The 13,770-nt window shown below is 43.2% G+C and overlaps 1 protein-coding gene across 4 annotated transcripts in view; it reads left to right on the top strand.

The window, feature by feature from the left end:
• The window catches only part of PARP4 (poly(ADP-ribose) polymerase family member 4), a 119,699-nt gene that overhangs the window by 20,467 nt on the left and 85,462 nt on the right, over positions 1 to 13,770 (top strand). For all 4 annotated transcript variants that reach the window (XM_045443741.1, XM_045443731.1, XM_045443756.1 and 1 more), the window contains 7 exons: positions 165 to 231; positions 1,124 to 1,199; positions 1,932 to 2,048; positions 4,873 to 5,022; positions 6,020 to 6,157; positions 7,216 to 7,389; positions 10,855 to 11,015. In XM_045443741.1, coding sequence (XP_045299697.1) covers positions 165 to 231; positions 1,124 to 1,199; positions 1,932 to 2,048; positions 4,873 to 5,022; positions 6,020 to 6,157; positions 7,216 to 7,389; positions 10,855 to 11,015 — 883 coding nt within the window. The remainder of the gene's footprint in view (positions 1 to 164; positions 232 to 1,123; positions 1,200 to 1,931; positions 2,049 to 4,872; positions 5,023 to 6,019; positions 6,158 to 7,215; positions 7,390 to 10,854; positions 11,016 to 13,770) is intronic.

A 13,770-nucleotide genomic window follows, 5' to 3' on the forward strand; every position in this document is an offset into this window, starting at 1 on the left:
TTAGATCACCAATTTCTATAGCTAATTTGAGGACATCTTTAAAAAAGATAATAGCATGGTAAATATTACCTGTACTCAAGAATCTTAACAATTCCAGGGTTTGTTGTTGATAATTTTAATAAATCTTCGAGTAGCAAACAAGTGTTTTGTTTGTTTTCTCTTAGAAATGACAACAGATGATCTGTCCCAGGACAACTCCACTGAGAAGGAAAACGTTGTGGAACTCACAGAGTAATCTATTTCTGATCATTAAGACTCTCCAGTTTTGCAAAGTATTTTGTAAACCTCAAACACAGTTTTAAAATACTATTAGTACCTCACGTTTCTTGTAGTATTTTTGTTTGTCTTGCTTCTCTAATTCTAGGCTTTGATTTATTTAAGACTTTTTACTTCAACTAGTAGAGTGATAATTATTTCCATCTTAGTATTATCCAAGATTGGACATGACAGTTGGATTGATTTGAAAAAAGAAAAGGTTTGGGCAGTCTGCTCACCCTGCTACCTTACAGAGAAGCCTTTAGAGTAGAGACAGTCCCTTACTCCCTACCTAATGTGTCAAAACCTGGAAATGACAGCCTTCTGCAAATGGACCATGTGCAGCTTCTGCCAGCATACCCCAAACTGTAATGTCAGTTAAGGGTCACGGTTAGCCTCATTTTATTTGTTAATTGCAGTGTTAAAAGAGAGAGCAAATACCAAAGATAAAAGTACAGATTATGAGAAGTCTGACACTTCTGTTTCAAAGGGCTGTTGACTGTAGTCCAGACAATCTCTGGTGTGAGCCCAAGTGATTGGTCTCTAAGGGTCAGAACCCAAGAGGATGCAGGATTGGTGCTCTCGCCAGTGCTCTGGCCTGCTTCTCTTATGCCCTGCCTCTGCTTCAGGACGCCCGCCTTCTGATGCAGACGCTCAGTATTTGGCACGAGAACTCTAAAGTTACACACAGGAGGAATCCAGCTCATTCCATAAGACTTTCTAACCATTTACAGAATATCTAAGGAGGCATTAGGGACTTAAAATGTATTTTGTATGGAATTAGGAGACATCCAAGAAAAAGTTTCTGAAAAGGCTCTTTAGTTTAAAAGTCCATTGTAATGTTTCATTCTTCTTATACAAATTTCAGGTCTTATACAGAGAATGCTGAAATTCCTCATTTTCCGCAAGATTTCGAAGTTGCAAAATATAACACCTTGGAAAAAGTAAGAGCCTGATTTGTAGTTGAAAAAAAAACCCCGAATGTCTTCTGATTACTTTTCCTGTTTGATAATTTTCTCATTGTTTTGGAAAATTGTGCATATCCTGAATAAATATTTAATAGATGAGTTGATTTTTAATAGTCAAAAAAATTTATATTTAAAATGTAACATTTAACTTCTTAGTGTTTTTATTATAAAAGTAATACCTGCTCACAATAAAATATAAACAGTACAAAATATTAATGGGACTTTAAAGGTAAAGGACTTCTTCCGTGTTTATTAATGGCTTCTTGTATTTTAAGAGTAGATTTGACACTATTTACATTATGTTGAATTTTCATTACCACTCATTAAAAAGAAAAGGAGATAATTCTTTCTCCAACGTCGTGTAAATGAAAACCCTCGCATTCAAAATGATGCTCCATTTGTATTTTTTAGATATTTTAATGAAATGTAACTTGAAAACAACATTCCTTCTGTGATAGAGAAAATATAAAAAGTGGTATAGTTTAAACACATACAGATATATCTGTAGGAAAAATACAGGCAGGAGATATACCAAAATATTAATAGTAATTATATCTGTAGTGTGCTTTCTGGTAATTTTTATTTTTTCTTCATACTTTGTGTATTTTCCGAATTGTATCTCGCGTGAACTTGTATTGGCTTTATAATCTACATTTTTAAACGGTGCGTGCGGCTTGTTATTGAATGGACACACGACCTATTTTCCAGGTTGGGGCGGAGGGTGGCGAGGCAGTGGCGGTGGTGGAACTGCAATGCTCCCGGGAGGAGCCCGGGGACGCCGCCTTCCTGATATCCGCACACTTCCTCTCGGCCGCCGGCGTCAAGGTATCGACCTTTATATTGATTCGTATGTGTTTATCCACCCTCGTTCATAGCTAGTTTCCTTAACATTGGTCAAGGTACCGGCCAACCTGTTACCCTTTTTCTTTTTACCTGGTAAATGGTTTTGAAAAGTTGAGCCGTGTTCTCCGTTGCAGTGTAGCAGGTGAAGGAAAGGGGGTGACTAGAGCCGCACGGGGTTCTTCAATGTCAATAGGGGAGTATTCAGCGGGTGCAGAGCACGTGGGCTTCCTGCCCCTGTGTTGAAGCACTTAGGGGAACTTTCCTAATGCACACACTGCTAAAAACCGCCCATTCACACACTTTAAGTACCTGCTGAGTACCAAGTGATCTACCAGAAGCCAACGATAAAAATTACTTAGGGGCGCATGGGTGGCTCCGTCGGTGAGGAGTCTGACTTCAGCTCAGGTCATGATCTGGCAGTGCACGAGTTCAAGCCCCGCCTCAGGCTCTGTGCTGACAGCTCCAACCCTGCAGCCTGCTTCCTTCTGTGTCTCCCTCTCTCTCTCTGCCCCTCCCCCTTTTGCATTCTCTCTCTCTCTGTCTGTTAAAAATAAATAAACATTAAAAAAATTTTTTAAATTACTTCAAACCCTGCCCCTCAGAGGTAGTTCACCACCAGGGAAGATTCATGATTGTAACCAGAACTGGGACAGAACCCACTGGGACAGAACTGATACTGAAATGTAAAGTATTTGTAGGCTCACAAACAACCAGGAAGCCTTTGCAGAGCCCGAGACCTTTGCATTAGGTCACTGTCAGGTCAAGGGCATGGTTCCCATCTGAAACTATCATGACACGAAAATAAATTCAGAACTAATACCTAAAGTTCAAAGCAAATGCTGCCACACCGGCAGGGTGTCTTCCGTTCAGACAGACTTACAGGCCGGAAGCACAGCACCCACGGGGCACACAGACCCTCTTCAGGGGGAGTGGTCCTCACAGCATGTTACTCAGGCTCTGGATGCTTCTGGCTTTGCCCCCGCTGGAGGTGCCAGCTGTGGTGCCAGGAGGGAGACTCACATCAGGAGGAGGCAGGATCTACCTGACGTAGAAAGTCACCCACAGTGGCCCGTACCTGTTGTAACATGGGCCTAGGTTGGAGATGTCTTGAAGGGAGATGCCCATTGCTTGCATCACTGCCCTCAGGGAAGCCCAAGGCTCAGGTTTCCCACCCACCATTTAAGTTTCATTCATTGAACTCCTGGTCCTGATGCAATTTATTAATGAGAGGTCACTATTACCTAAGCAATTTTGCCTAATATTACAGCGTCCCACCCTTACCAGCTTTCCGCAGGAACAAATATAAAAAGTTAATCCTGGGGCGCCTGGGTGGCGCAGTCGGTTAAGCGTCCGACTTCAGCCAGGTCACGATCTCGCGGTCCGTGAGTTCGAGCCCCGCATCAGGCTCTGGGCTGATGGCTCAGAGCCTGGAGCCTGTTTCCGATTCTGTGTCTCCCTCTCTCTCTGCCCCTCCCCCGTTCATGCTCTGTCTCTCTCTGTCCCAAAAATAAATAAACGTTGAAAAAAAAAAATTAAAAAAAAAAAAGTGAATCCAAGTCGAATGTGTCCAAGGAGGAGAAGGGGTTTTCTTAACTTTTTACCCCAAAACATGTGCTCTACTTTGTGGAGGATTTAGTTGTGTGGGTAAAAAGTAAGGAAACATCAAGTTGAAAACCATGATAGAGTGTGTTGTCACTGGTTTTCTTTACTGAAAACGATAAGGCTGCATCAGCCACTGTGTCCCCTCCTGCTTACTACCTCGAGAGCCCTTCCTGAGTGCCTTCCGCCCTTAGCAGGCGTGAGTCTGAGAACACAAGTGGAGTGCTCCTCCGGTGAGTGTGTTCACTTTGATAGAAATTATCCTCACCAACCGTGAAAGAGCTGTTCTGCAGAAGAGGCTTTTCTAGCTTGCCCCTCTCATAAAAAGCCAATTTGATGGAAACCTTCCAAAATTGTGTTGAACTCTGCCTTCTCAAATGGAGGAACTTGAACATGGTATGCTCTTTTCTCCAAGTTTCAGAGGTGTCCTGTGGCCACCAGAGCGGGAGGGCAGTCGAGCAGTGTCATGAGTAGCCTGGCTTCTTCCTGGGGTGGCACACTCCAGAGCCAGAGGCTTGGCTGACACCCAAACCGCCAACACCCATGGGCAAGACCTCCCCCGTTCTCTGAGGTTAATGACTTTGGGATAACTGCTCACTACAGGAGCACGGGTTTCCAGGAAAAGCAGAAGAATGCCACATCCGTGGGCAGGTTGGAACGAGGGAGACAGTTTGCATCTATCCGCAGGATGCCTTGTTCCACTCCCTCAACATTATTTGAGTCACCTGAGAGCTTTCTGCCTTTCTCCTTGCTGTGGTTGTATCATTTCATCTTGACAGTGTGCTTGTCCCTAACAGTACCTCATTTCTGAGCTATTTTTCTTTTCCTCCCTTCCCCTGATTTATTTCTCCCATTTCCAAAAAGCTTGAGAGCCAGATTTCAAAGCTAATTAGAATAGTATGTAAGTTAAGAATGTGTAGTCTCTGAACAGACGTGTGAGTGACTCTCCAGTGAATCAAATGTGCCTCTTCTGCACGTTGGGCCTGCTCAAGCTTTTCTCCCTTTCAGGTTATAGGCTGTTTTGTGAAGGATTGAAGATTTAAGTAATTCTTTGAAAATAGTTAATGAACTTTTTCATGGCAGGGATCCAATGCCTATTACATTGCTTTCCCCTGTGGCACATGGGAGGCGTTCGGTAAAGACCCGTATGTGAATAAGTTAGTACATCCTCACAGCCTGACATTTTGCTCCACGCTATGATTCACAGACTAGAAGACACTTCTCTGTAAAGAAAACCTCTGCAGATGCAAGTGAGCACTATGAAAATTACATTGAGGAACTGAAGAAACAAGGGTTTCTGCTAAGGGAATATTTTACACCCGAAGCAACCCAGTTGGCATCTGAAAAACTGCAGGCGGTAAGACTGACTCATATGTTCAGTTTTTGTGACTGACTGAGTATGTTGAATAGAAATGTTTTCTTTGTGACAAATAAACACTTGGCAGGAGGGAAGAGTGGGAGTTAAGAACAGGAGAGGTAGGGGCGCCTGGGTGGCGCAGTCGGTTGAGCGTCCGACTTCAGCCAGGTCACGATCTCGCGGTCCGGGAGTTCGAGTCCCGCGTCGGGCTCTGGGCTGATGGCTCAGAGCCTGGAGCCTGTTTCCGATTCTGTGTCTCCCTCTCTCTCTGCCCCTCCCCCGTTCATGCTCTGTCTCTCTCTGTCCCAAAAAAAAAAAAAAAAGAACAGGAGAGGTAAACTCACAAAAATGCACGGCAGGACAGCCGGTGGGGAGTGAGTTCCAGGACAAGCCATGAAACTTCCTGCTTGCTTCAGCAACAAACCCTCATGGCTTTCAAAAAATTTGATTGTAACCTGGGCCAGGAATCAGGGGTCCTTAACCCTTCATGCTGCTTAACCTTTGATGCCACTGGCAGGCCTCAAGCTGATAAAGTGAAGGAAGAGTCAAAAGGAAACATAGAGTGGGAGTAAAAGAGAGAAGGGGAAATGAGGAGAGTGTAGGGAGGAGGTGGAAGCTCAAAGTTATCAGTCACTTGACTGCCTGTAACTCTTTGCCTGGCTGAAATTAATTATTTCTTCTCTCTTGGTTTTATTTTTTTTAATTTTTTTTTAATTTTTTTTTTTCAACGTTTATTTATTTTTGGGACAGAGAGAGACAGAGCATGAACGGGGGAGGGGCAGAGAGAGGGAGACACAGAATCGGAAACAGGCTCCAGGCTCTGAGCCGTCAGCCCAGAGCCTGACGCAGGGCTCGAACTCACGGACCGCGAGATCGTGACCTGGCTGAAGTCGGACGCTTAACCGACTGCGCCACCCAGGCGCCCCTCTTCTCTCTTGGTTTTAAATCAGTCCACTTACGAAACTTCTTGTTGGTTTTTCAAATTTTGTTGTTGCAGTTGCTTTTGGAGGAGGTCATGAATTCAAGCACTCTGAGCAAAGAGGTGAGCGATTTGGTGGAGATGGTCTGGGCGGAAGCTCTCGGCCACCTGGAGCACACACTTCTCAAGCCTGCGAACAGGATTAGCCTCAATGACGTGAGTCACGTGCGTCCTCCAAGCAAACCTCTATCGCGACAGACCCGCTTTCTGGCTCCCTAGCTTGAATGATAGCACGTGTGTTTGCGCACCGGTCTGGTTGTTCTGGATGCGTTCCTGACATGCTTTTTCGTACCTTGGAGAAAGGGAATGTGGAGAGTGCTGAGAGGAAAACCAGCTTCCGGGAAAACTAGATGTTCCTGTCTCTCAAATGTCAGACCCAAGAACTGCTCCAAGCAGGCTTTTTGGTGCCAGCTCTGGAGGAGGCCCGCTCTCCTAGGTCCCGAGGTTTGTGGCAGGCCTGAGGGACGGGGATGCTGTTGGTCCTCAGTCGATGCTCAGACCCTATTCTGCTTCTGTCACTGCTTCACAGTCTTGGAACTTGTGACTATTGTAGAGAAAGACAGCATGCTTCCGGAAGGTACTCTTCTTAATTTTACATGATTGAAGGAGCAAGTGAAGACAGTATTCCCAGTGGTACAATTGCGTTGTCGTAGTAAAATAGTACAGTCTTCTTCTGTGGAACTAAACCAATTTATTTCAGGGAGAAAAAGGTTTCCTGGCACAAGGCTCAGAATGCACTTGTGTAATTAGAAATACATTCTGCTGAATTTTGTTCTTACTTTGATTCTTTCTAAATTTCTAAATTTCTTTCTAAAATCTTTCTAAATTTCTTGTGTGAAAAGCACATCTCCTATGGTTGTGTTAGAATTCCTCTCTCTGTGAATATAGACATAGCTGTGGATGCAGTTGTAGCTATAGATACAGATGTAGATGCAGGTATAGATATAGATACACAGATACAGATATTTAAGGCTCTGGTTCTTTCCTTTAGTTAAGCCGAGCCCATTTTTGGAAACATTCTCATGGCATCATTGTCACAGCTGAGATACATCTCCCATAAACGTGGCATTTGTTTTATGGCTGGTGTCCAGTAGAAAAGTAACAGTTATGACATATCTAACAACTATTTTAGGTATTTTTATGCATGTTCCTTCACTTTCTCTTTGATTGTAAAGATTCAATTTTAATAAGAGTATATTGTTGTCCACTTAAAGGTGAGCAAGGCAGAGGGAGTTCTCCTTCTAGTAAAGGCAGCCCTGAAAAATGGAGAAACAGAAGAACAATTGCAAAATATGATGACCGAGTTCTACAGATTAATACCTCACAGAGGCACAGCAACTGAAGAAGTGAACCTGAGACTATTAGCTAAGAAAGAGGACCTCTGCCAGGTAAGTCTCTGAAATACAGAATTCAATTTAAAATATGTTGGGGAAGAATCTTTTCAAATCTGATTAATAAGATAGCACTGAATCACAAAAGTTGGCTCAAAAATAAATGCTGGGCCATTTTAGAATGCTTTGGATCCTTATGGAAGTTATCTGAATCATGTTCCCAAACATGGATGTGTTGGAATACTAGCACAAAGGCAGATATGTTTAGAATTGCTGCACGGTAAAGTAATTTTCTACATTAGGATGATGCCGGCCGGCCAGGTCTGAGGACCCAGAGCGGCTTCCTGGCTGCTCACAGGACAGAAATCAGCGGGATCGATGGGGTGCCTGGATGGCTCAGTCAGTTAAGCGTCCAACTTCGGCTCAGGTCATGAACTCGCTGTTCATGGATTCGAGCCCTGCATCAGGTTCTGAGCTGGCAGCTCAGAGCCTGGAGCCTACTTCTGATTCTGTCTCCCTCTCTCTCTGCCCTTCCCCCACTTATCTCCATGTCTCTCTCTCTCTCTCAAAGGTAAACATTTTAAAAAATTAAAAAAGAAAGAAATTGCAGGATGGAAATCAAAGGGGGGCCAGCGGGAGGTGAAAGCAGAGGTTACTGAAGGGAGAGAGAGTGCAGGTCAGGCAGTGTCTGCGAGAGGGAATCTTATCTTTGCCTGAGGTCCGGGGTTTCTGTGGAGGGTCGTGGTCTGGTGTACATGTGCTCTCAGGCATGCAGGAAGTGCTCAAAACCAAGTGAGGGCTTAGGTGATGTTCCTTGGAGCCAGGAGGGTTGTGTGAGATATGTAACTCTGGTGATCCGGAATGCACATATACTGGCTTCTCAGGTCGTTCTCACCTGGTCCTTCCTTAGGTCTTCTCTCTTCTCCAGAAATCCTCAACTCCTGGTCCCGTACAAGGAGGACATGCACTATTTGCATTCTAACCTGTGTGTAAAGTGGGGGTCCTAACAAGAATAGAAGCAGGAAAAGGAGCAAAAAGCAGATTTTTATGGAGTCCTTCAGTTTCCCTATCTCAAGGAGATGAGTTGGGATTGTGTTTGTAAAAGAAACAGAAAGCTGTAGTTGCCTGGAACAATGAGGATACTTACCCCCCTGTGTAACAGGAAGCCAGCTGTAGGGTGACTGCTGGTCCAGTCGCTCAAAGGTAGCATTATCATCAGGGGCCAGCTTCTTCCCATCTCTGTGCTCCCTTCTCCACCTGGCTCCCCTTACATCACCTTACAGCTACAGTGCTTCCTAGCATCCCATCCAGAGTATTTCTTTTCTTGTCTCTTAGAGGAGGCTCCCCCTACCCCCTGCAATCCAAAATAAGTGAAGAACCAACAGATGAGATGAACCAGTCCGCAGGATGAGAAAGGAGTCTTCCAAATTTAAAGTTTCATCATTTGCCTAACCAGAAGAAAGAACCTCAGTGGCTGGTTTTCGTATTGAGCAGGTGTCTGGGATGCCCATCCAAATGCTTTTTCATTTAACTTTTATATATTTTCGGTAGGTGATGCATCTGCATTATTCAAAAGTCAAAATTATATATTTTTTAAAGTTTATTTATTTTGAGAGAGAGAGAGAGAGAGCAGAGGAGGGGCAGAGAGAGAGGGAGACAGAATCCCAAGAAGGCTCAGCGATGTTCAGCCCAGAGCCTGATGCCGGGCTCGTGACCTGAGCCAAAATCAAGAGTCAGATGCTTAACCGACTGAGACCCCCAGGTGCCCGGTCAAAATTATATTTACAAGGAATACTCAGAGTAGTCTCTGTTCTACCCTGTCCCCTCCACCCATTGCAACTCCCCAACTCGATAGATAACCGTTTTTACTAAATCGTTTGTCTTTGCAGTTTCTTTATGCACAAAACTGTAAATATTCACGTATATACTTATTCCTCTTCTCCTTTTTTTACATAAAAAGTCATATGCCATCTTTGCTGCTCTGCACCCGCTTTTCCCACTTAACATATCCTGTACATAGAGAGCATCTTCACTCACCACATTGTGGATTGTTTCCGGACTTTGCTACTACAAACAGTGCCACAGTGAATACGCTTTTGTATTTGTCATTTCGTACCTTCAGAGGAGTGTCCCTGAGACATGTCCCAGGAATAGAAGTGCTAGCTTACAGGGTGAATGCATCTGTAATTGTGATAGATTTTGTCCGATTCCCTCATAAAGGTCCTACTGTTTGCCCACCCATCATCAGTGAATGAGAGTTTCTATTTCCTGTAGTTTTACCACAAGTGTATTTGTCAAACTTTTATAAGACTTCACCAATTTTGTGGATGAGAAATGACCTCTCAGTTCCAGGATTTGTATTTAGGGGACGTTTGTGTGTCTTTTTCTGTGAACTGCCAATTCATGTCCTTTGCCTCTTTTTCTTTTGGATCTTGATATTTTTCCATGATTTTTAGGACATCTTAAGAAGTTAGGGAGCTTAGTCTGGGACATGAGTTACAAATATTTGCTACAGTTTATTTGTTTGTTTTGTTTTGTTCTTTACTTTGCTTGTAGTGAATTGGGGTGATGGTTGACGTGTTCTATTTCACCATACAGAAATTTTTTACTTTTATATAGAAAAATTCATCAGTCTCTTCTTTTCTGGCTGGTGTATTTGAATTGAAATTAGCCCCTCGCCACGCCAAGGTCATAAGGATACATGGCAAGTAGAGTGAATAGGGCTCCCCTGTCAATGTCTCCTTAGCCTCAAAGATGGTGAAAGCAATACATTCCTGTATAAACGTAATTCAGATTATCCAGGAGCTGTGTTCCCTCTTCCAAGCTCCATGACCTATGAGTATACTAAGTATACCAGGGTTCCCTTTCAGGGAAGACACCTGTTTCTTCATCATTTTTGTGTCTTTCAAATCTAATACCAGCCTGGCATAGAGAACATGTTTAATGAATTTTTTGGTAACAGAATTGGACTTGAGTCCTGATGATCTGAGTTCCTATTTAGTCACTATCCCCTCTCTGCTGTGGAGTCATGAGCAATTGATTCAGCTTCTCAGAGTCTCATTGTCCCCATCTATACAGTGAGGATAATAAGATCTAATAAGACCAGTGTAACAGTGTGGATTAAAGGAACAGTGTAGCTGAAAACACTTTATCAACAATGAGGTGCTGTCCTAATGTACACGATTATTATTATTGTATATTATGCTATCACTGAGGGCACAATACATACTAAAAGTATTACCTTTAATGTGCCACTTACATATTGATCAAAATATTGATCAAAAGCTTTGGGGAGGGGCGCCTGGCTGGCTCAGTTGGTGGAACATGTGACTCTTGATCTCTCTGGGTTTTGAGTTCAAGCCCCACTTGGGTGCAGACATTACTTAAAAGTAAAACCTTTGGAAGAAAAAAAGCTTTGGGGAAATAAAATCTTATTTTTCCAATCTTTTTGAGCAAGTGTAATGTGCTATAAATATTTTGATATGTAGTGATTCTAACGTCTTACATCATTTCCATCTACAGCTAATAAGAGACATGGTTAATGTCTGTGAAACTAATCTGTCCAGACCCAACCCGCCTTCTCTTGCCAAATACCGAGCTTTGAGATGCAAAATTGAGCATGTTGAACAGAACACTGAAGAATTTTTCAGAGTTAGAAAAGAGGTTTTACAGAATAATCACAGGTATGCATAAAGGAAATGTCTTAGGATCTGTTATTATGTAATACTATTTCAGATTCTGTTAAAAAGCTACTGTCCAGGGGTGCCTAGGTGGCCCAGACGCTTGATTTTTGCTTAGGTCATGATCTCATGGCTCCTGAGTTCAAGCCCCCTGCAGTTGGGCTCCACACTGAGAGGGCGGAGCCTGCTTAAGATTCTCTCTTTCTCCCTCTCCCCACCCCCCACATGCATGCGGGCATGCTCCCTCTCAAAAAAAAAAAAAAAGCTACTCTCCACAATAACCAGTATGATTTAATCCTCTATAACAAGGTAACTATATCGTGATGACAAATTTCTTTCTTCAGTGTTTATAATATAACTTGGGACAGTATTCTATGCTTGAAAACTCTTCCCATTCACTCTGAGTTCAAGCTTACCTAATCTTGCTGAGAATTAAATGTAAAAATTTTAAATCACAAGGCTTTTTTGTATTTTGAAGGGTGTTATATAGGAAAACCCATTTAAATTAAGATTTTAAAATGCAGCTGTGTGCATGGTAGCTTCTAAGACGCCCACTCAATGGCATGAAAACACTCAGTTGAAAATCTGGAAAACATGGCCAGAGATATGGCACCCCTAACCGTCAGTCACATCCGTTATCTGTTTCCTCACTGATGGTGAGACTCCCTGTTTCTTGTGCTCACGTGTGTTCTACAAGCCAGGACAGCAGCAGGAGCAACAGGAGGCTGGATCAGCCTCTCAGACCAGCCTTCACTGGGTGTTAGTTTCCTCTGAGAGCCTGGACCCAGTTTCAAGGTTCAGAAACTTAATTTGATGGATTATTCTTTTTTTTTTTAATTTTTTTTTTCAACGTTTATTTATTTTTGGGACAGAGAGAGACAGAGCATGAACGGGGGGAGGGGCAGAGAGAGAGGGAGACACAGAATCGGAAACAGGCTCCAGGCTCTGAGCTATCAGCCCAGAGCCTGACGCGGGGCTCGAACTCACGGACTGCGAGATCGTGACCTGGCTGAAGTCGGACGCTTAACCGACTGCGCCACCCAGGCACCCCAATTTGATGGATTATTCTTAAGGGTGGGACTGACTTCCATTGGATTGGTCACTCAGCCCACTAATGTAACTTCCTAGCACTCCTCTGCCTGAAGTCTTTCTTCTGGGTGTTTCTGGCATCTCAGCTCTCATTAGGTACAATGGGCCAGGTTAGCCTTAATCAGCCTCACACACTGCTTGGAGCCAAACCACGGGGGCCATTTGTTACATTTTTAGGAATTTTGTGAGCTGAATACCATTAGTAACTTGACATCGGCTGTGGTGGGAGGATTTATACCATAGAAACCAGCAAATGCCACAAATCGGGGTCCTGTGTGGGTTTTGCTATTGCTTTGAGAACTGGTTTTCCGGCAGCTAGCTAGAAGCACCCCCCTTATGGACTAATTCAGACCTGTCTAAAACGGTGTTCTGCCTTTCTTGATCAGTTGCCCTCAAATGCCATTACTAGCGTTACTTCACACCCACCAAGATGGCTGTATTTTTTTTTTTTTTTTGAGAAAATGAAAATATGGGTAATTATAGTGTTAGTGAGGATGCGGGGAAATTGGAACTCCCATAAAATGGTGCAGCCGCTGTTTGGCGGTTCCTCAACAAATTCAGCACAGAATTACTGTCTGCCCCAGCGATTCCAGTCCTCGTTAGATACCCCAAAGAAGTGGAAACAAGTACTCAAACAGATACGGATACATGAATGTTCATAGCAGCGCTGTTCACGATAGCCCAACGGTGGAAACAACCCAAATGTCCATCAGTGGTTGAATGGATTAGCAAAACGTGGTATGTACACATAATGGAATGCTAATCACCAAAAATGAGTGAGGTACTAATACATGTTACAAGATGGGTGAGTCTCAAAAGCATTATGCTAAGTGAAAGAAGCCAGACATGAAAGACCACATATCGTATGATTTCATGTAAATGCGATATCTGGAAGAGACAAATCGAATCCATGGAGACAGAAAGCAGATTGCCAGGCTCCGGGAGAGGGAAGAATGGGGACCGACTGCTAAATGGGCGTGGGCTGCTCTTCTGGAGTGCTGAAATGTTTAAGTAGAAGCGGTGGCTGCACATTTTAATATGCTCATTATTATGGAACGGTATACTTCAAAAGGGTTAGTTTTGTGTTATGTGACTTTTACATCAGTTAAAAAAATCCTTTCCTTTAGATCTTTTCCAGATTTGGCTTTTATATATAATCAAATTACTTTTACTTCTTTTGATTTGACTTTTGACCCACCTCTAGATGTCTGCTAGGATCTAATACTAAATTAGAAACTACTAACAATGAAGGCAGAATCAGGAGGGGAGTAACTGACTTTCTCCAGGGAGTCAAAGAGAAGGAAGAGCCATGTCTTCAAGCCCTGGGGAGGGGGGTGCAGTTCAGTCATCTGATGTAACTCAAGCCCTTAGAGATCTCACCTCGCACCCCAGTAATGTCATACAACAAAAGTGGACCTCTCTGTGTGGAGAGATTCTGCTGCTGTTAAGAAGCACAAGCAGAAGAAGCAGAAGAAGAAGGACAAGAAGAAGCAGGAGAAGGAGAAGAAGATTTTCTCCATTTCATTTCACGAATGATGATTTTTCATATTCATTTTTTCTAGTCATAAAATTCATGTTCTTTGCTGAAAGTTTAGACAATGTGTGAAAACATGAAGAAAATTAAAGATCACCCAAAATCTCACCACCCAGAGATAATCCAGAGATAACA

Source organism: Leopardus geoffroyi, chromosome A1 (genome assembly GCF_018350155.1).
Source record: "Leopardus geoffroyi isolate Oge1 chromosome A1, O.geoffroyi_Oge1_pat1.0, whole genome shotgun sequence".
NCBI lineage: Eukaryota > Metazoa > Chordata > Mammalia > Carnivora > Felidae > Leopardus > Leopardus geoffroyi.